Source organism: Trachymyrmex septentrionalis, unplaced genomic scaffold (genome assembly GCF_001594115.1).
Source record: "Trachymyrmex septentrionalis isolate Tsep2-gDNA-1 unplaced genomic scaffold, Tsep1.0 scaffold97, whole genome shotgun sequence".
Lineage (NCBI taxonomy): Eukaryota > Metazoa > Arthropoda > Insecta > Hymenoptera > Formicidae > Trachymyrmex > Trachymyrmex septentrionalis.
In genome coordinates, this window is record NW_017306160.1 from 299,373 (window position 1) to 305,507 (window position 6,135).

A 6,135-nucleotide genomic window follows, 5' to 3' on the forward strand; every position below is an offset into this window, starting at 1 on the left:
ATATACACATATGTACAAATATATATATGTACATATATATATATGTACAAAAAGAAAAAATTCCAAATATTCAAATTATTTACGTAAGTAATGTCATAATTACGAATTATGACATAATATAATTGCACTATAATTACTCAGACTTAACTCATTAGATTGCACATTCAATGACATTTTACATAATTATATCATGCTATTTCAGTTATTCAAATCTTATCTACGATAATGAGAAGGATCCATCATATAGAAAAATTTTGATAACAATGGTAATAACACACGAACTTGCACTTCAATGGTTTGGCAACTTAGTCACTCCATCTTGGTGGCCTTACCTGTGGTTAAGTGAAGGAATTGCTTCGTTTATCCAAAAAATTGTAGTCAAAAAGGTTATTGAATATTATTAATGCAAGGTTGTTTGTTGAAAAAAAAATTTTATAGTACATTTTATTCTAAGATTATACTGAGAAAATTTTTTAAAATCTACTATAAAATTATAGTTGAGATAATCGAATTCCGGTTGGAAATCCAGTTGAAATTCCGATTGATTAAATCAGAATTTTCTAATTTGTCCATTTTCAAATAAAAATAAATCATTCTTCTCACTGTAGGATAATACCAATTAAATACAATTAAATATCATATTTTCGTAAAATATATTATATTAAGATGGAACTAAATGCGCATAACGCATGCTTTAGTTTAAAAAGCCCGTAACACATTTATTGAAACGGATTATAAAAATATTTTAATATAAATTCTTATTAAAAACGATATTTGTTTTTCATGTTTGTTGAATTAAATATTTAATATTTTAATGTTTTTTATATTTGAACATTACTTTCATGTTTAGAAATCGTAAAACTTTAGAAATTGTAGTTTAGAAATTGTAATTATTTTATTATAATTTGAAAATATTTTATTCTTTGCATCTGCTACATTTAGAAATATATTAATAATAAAAATTTAATATATTTTGAATTTTCATATCTTACTTTTATTTTCATATTAAATAATTTCTAACAAATATTATAAATAATTGTCGTATCTTAGAGATCCGTTATTTTAATTTTTTTTATATTTAAATATTATTACTCCTTCATATTTAGAAATCACTTAAGAACATTATAATAGTTTATTAAAGTTCGATTGAAAAATCAAATTGAATATTTTATTCTCTGCATCCGCTGCATTTAGTATTTAAGAAAATAAATAATAAATTTAACATTTTGCATTTTTATATCTTAATTTTATTTTCATATTAAATAATCTCCAATATTTTTCAAAATGATTAGATAAATGAGATATTGCTCTCTCTTCTTAAAAAATAATTAACAAAAAATTTAATATAATCTACATGTTATGAAATGTAAAATAACATTGTTTCTGGAAGTAGCAAACAAATTAGTTTTTTTTTTCTAATGCAAGTTTTTCAGAATTTTTAATATTTAGTCACTTCAAAGCATCTTTTTTTTCTTTAGATTTTCAAATTGCCAGTACTGTATCTATTGGATGTGGAGGACATACAACGATGCTTACTTCAAGATATAGGTTTATTGAATTCTATCACATTGAAGTTTTCGCTTGGTGATACTATAAATGAACTTCCGCAGTATTCTACTGAAATTTATAATAAATGTAAGATATAACGTAAAAATAAAATTAAACTGCTGTTTATAGATTCTTTAATCTTAATATGTATAGCACAAAGAAAAAGATAAACAGATGGCTATCAGCCTACAAATACTTTTTTTAGCGCAATGCATCTTTCTACATAGCATGTATTTATTACGTATGTAACTTTAAATATATCTATTTTAAATGTATTATTAATTGATATTTTATGATGTGTATTATCGCAGCGCCAGTTTTATTACGCATGTTATATAATATAATTACTGATGAGATATTTCGAAAGGGTCTTATTACATATTTGGTCAAACAGTAAGTACATTTATTCTAACATTACATTATTATTATATTATTATGTCATAATATTAAATATTATAATAATACTTCTAATATTTACAATGAAATATATAACATTATCAGAATTTATATGCGCTCGATTATTATTGTTCAATTATAGGCTGTACACTTTGGTCCGCTTTCAGAACGCACTTTTATAATATACGTAACATTAACTATATAATAAAAGCGTATTAGAAATAGAATCTTTTACGTTTTTATTCAATTATAATTTAATATATGTCAGTTTGAAGCTGTATAATAAGTTTTTACATGTAATCTATACATCCGATTACATTAAATATTCACTTCTTTAAGATTCTTTAATAGTCAATATACATTACTCCATGTTTGTCTAAATTTGTAGTCAGTTTAGCACAGCCACTCCGAATGATTTGTGGAGCGCCATGCAAAGTGCTCTAGACGAATCTGATATCCCGCACGAAAACTTCACAATAAAAGGAGTGATGGATACTTGGATGAATCAAGAGCGTTACCCTATTGTACATGTGGAGCGAAATTATGAAACTGGCGAAGTAACAATATCACAAACATGTGTCCAATATGATGAGACTGAGAATAAAACTACTAAATGGTGGATCCCTATAACTTTCGCTACGCAGTCCAATCCGGATTTCTCCAATACTGTACCTCGTTATTGGTTACGACCAGATCAACATAACATAAGCTTTATAATTAACTCAGATGATTGGATTATTGTTAATTTGCAACTTAGTGGTAAGTATATATATAAAAAAATTTAAGCTTTTTATTTTATTTTGTTTTATCATTACGAAAGTTTTACATCGTTTTTATTAAATATATTTATTAAATATATTTGCATGTATTTTTTTATTTATAAGAGCTAATGTATTTAATTTTTCAAAATTGTGTCAAATATTAATTAATATAAAATACTTTAGAATCCATAACTGCTATATTTCGTTGTGATATTAGTATATGTATAATATATTACATTTGTGTATTACATTAAAAAAAAAATTAAAATGAATATTTAAAAATATATCTTAATAAATTCAAATTCATTAAAAAGATTTACAATGAATAATACAACAGGCTACTATCGTGTTAATTATGATGCTAAGAATTGGGAAAAAATTTTACATTACTTAAATACTAATAAGTATACGAATATACATGTTCTCAATCGTGCTCAAATCATTGCTGATTCACATGCCATGGTATTAGATGATCGAATAAGTGGTTATTTATATCTTAAACTTATAAGCTACCTCAAGCGAGAAACAAATGGTGTAGCATGGCAACCATTGTTAGATATTATACAAATTATGTCGAAGCCGCTCTTCTTGACAGAAATGAAACATGTCAAGGTATGACCTTATATCATTCAAGTTATATAAAGTATTATAAATAATTCTAATTTTTTTTGTACTACACAAATTAGTTTATTTTTAAATTTGCATTTTTTTTTAAAGCCAACATGTAAAAAAGTTATACTATTTGCACGTAATATATTATATAATTAAAGCAGATTGTTTTTAATATAAAAAAAATAACATTCTCAAATAAAAATGGTTTATAATATTAAAAAAAAAATAAAAATATAGTAAAAAACCGAATAATATAAAGTATTAAATATACAATTACGAAGTGCTGTAACAATTATTTTATGTATTTGTGAGCACATAATACTCATTCCAATTAACATATTAAATACCTAGCAAATTATATATATCTTATCGTTTACGTCATAGTAAAACCACTATCATAAGTATATAAAGATATAATATATATATATGCAATTTAAAGTATATAACAATATAATCTGTAATACAAACTATATTGTCATGTGTTGATTATATGTTTGATAAATATCAATAAACCATGTACTCAGATCCTGTCAATATGCCCAGATAGCAAAACTTGTTTTAACAAAATAACACATGCTTATGATGCTGGCAACTTGCCGTAGAATTGTCTTCAATGATTTCGAATATACCGATATTGTAGCAACATGCAGACAACAATGCGTATTGCCAGCAGTTTAACAGCAAGATATTGCGTTAATCAATGTTATCTTGCGTTGATGGCAATATAACAGCGTTGTATGATGTTGCATATTATTATGGCAACAGTACGAATTTAATGATAACGATTTTGTCGACAAATTGCTGGCAAGTTGCTACTCAATGTTATCGATGACGTATCCAGTTCCCAACAAATGAGGACTCAGTTGCTGCAATTCTGATAGCAACTTATACTTATTTACTTAACAATATATACTTAACAAGCAACATGCCAGCAACAAGATAGATACGTTGCTATCTGGGTGGCTACGTCAAATTAGCAAATATTACATACACACAACATACACACACACACACACACGCGCGCGCGCGCGCGATATGACTTGCATAATTATTTGTGTAAATATTCTCAATATTTAACAAATATGCGTAAAGTTATTGTACATTAGCCATGTCGTCTGGAAGTGTCTTAAATCGAATACATTACTTTATGATTTCTAGGAACGCTACAAGCAACTCCTTCATAAACTCCTTCGAAATATAAAATTCAAAGAAAATCGTAATGATGACGATGTCACAAAAATAATAAGGCTAGCCGCCTTAAAATGTGCATGTAATCTCGGTAGCAAAAAATGCAAAGAAGTGACCGCGCTTAAATTAAACAGACATCTCACAAATCCCAAAACTTACAAGTAATAAATAATCTTACATTCTTGATTATTTCGTAAATTGTATTTGTGTGTGCATGCATACACGTGTATATAGATATATTACAGTCGATTCTCTATTTCTTCAAATTATCGAAACCAAATATTCGTCTTACACTTTCTATTTAAGTCAGACTCCATTCTTATTTAATAATGATATAATAATAGAATAAATATGCGTTGCATATGTACAAGCAAAAATATAAGTACAATAAAATGACAAGCTGCACTATCAATATATCTTTCTTCATTTTGTTCCTTTATTGTAGTATTATTATGTGATGACATATAACAAGTGTTTTACACTACAGAGTAGAACAATAGCGCAGAATAAGAATTTAATTTTACAAATTTATGATTGTTTAATAAACATGCAATAGGATTACGGAACGCACGCGCGCGTAAAGATACGAAATTGGATAAAAAAGAAAATCGGCTACTGTATAAAATAGTATGTATCCTACCTTCCTTAATAAATATATACTTTAGAATTCTACGAGGAGAAAAATTTATGTACTGTACCGGTATGATGGCAGCCAATAGAACTACTTGGAATAAAATGTTTGACATATATATAAAAGGAAAATTAAAAGAGGACCCAAAAAGATTATTGATGGGCTTGAGTTGCGCTGAAAATCCTAATATCATCATCAATTATTTAAATATATTAGCATTTAATACTTCATTTTTTGATGATGATGACCATCCTCGTGTTTTCAAACATATTCTTCAGAGGCATTCACACAACGATAAAATCCTTAAATACATATTAAATAATTTTGAAGCTATCAAACCTAAGTAATATAATAATATTTTTCTTTGTAATTGTCTATTATACTGCTTTCTTAATCATAAAAATTTATTAACATGTTATTTTTTGTTTTTATAGATCACTTAGTGCACCAGCAGCGATAAAACTTATTCTTGACAATGTTCATCTTTTCAAAGATATTAACAAGGTAAATTTTATAATTCTAAATTCATAGTTATTATATATAGTATTGATCTATCGGCTACCAAAATCATTTTAGCCCTAAAATCACAAAATTTTGTAGTAGTTATTATTGCTACAACGTTGCAAAATTGTTAGAACATTGCAAATGATACAATATTATTGGAATTTTTTGTTAGAAGCTTTAAATAAAAAATTTTACATGAGAAATTATAAATTAATGCAATTTTATACAATTAAATTAATATTAATAATTAACAGTATATTTACATATAAAGGTTATATATTATATTTTTGAGGAAAACCATATTATAAAATCAAGTGTAAAATCAATGTATGTTAAATTCATAAAATATATAAATCGAATATTTGTAATTCACTAATGTATATTAAACCGGTCATTTAATAGAAAATAGTTTAGAAAAATTTTAAGAAAATTATCCTATTGTGGATTATAATAATTTATTCAAATTTCATTTTTCTTTAAATAAAGGACAATCCT

General features: G+C 25.6%; 1 protein-coding gene across 1 annotated transcript in view; it reads left to right on the forward strand.

The window, feature by feature from the left end:
* Nucleotides 1–6,135, forward strand: part of LOC108756161 — a 50,561-nt gene that overhangs the window by 25,495 nt on the left and 18,931 nt on the right. The window contains 6 exon segments of the mRNA XM_018499770.1: nt 1,479–1,642; nt 2,330–2,703; nt 3,043–3,317; nt 4,476–4,666; nt 5,171–5,335; nt 5,571–5,640. Coding sequence (XP_018355272.1) covers nt 1,479–1,642; nt 2,330–2,703; nt 3,043–3,317; nt 4,476–4,666; nt 5,171–5,335; nt 5,571–5,640 — 1,239 coding nt within the window.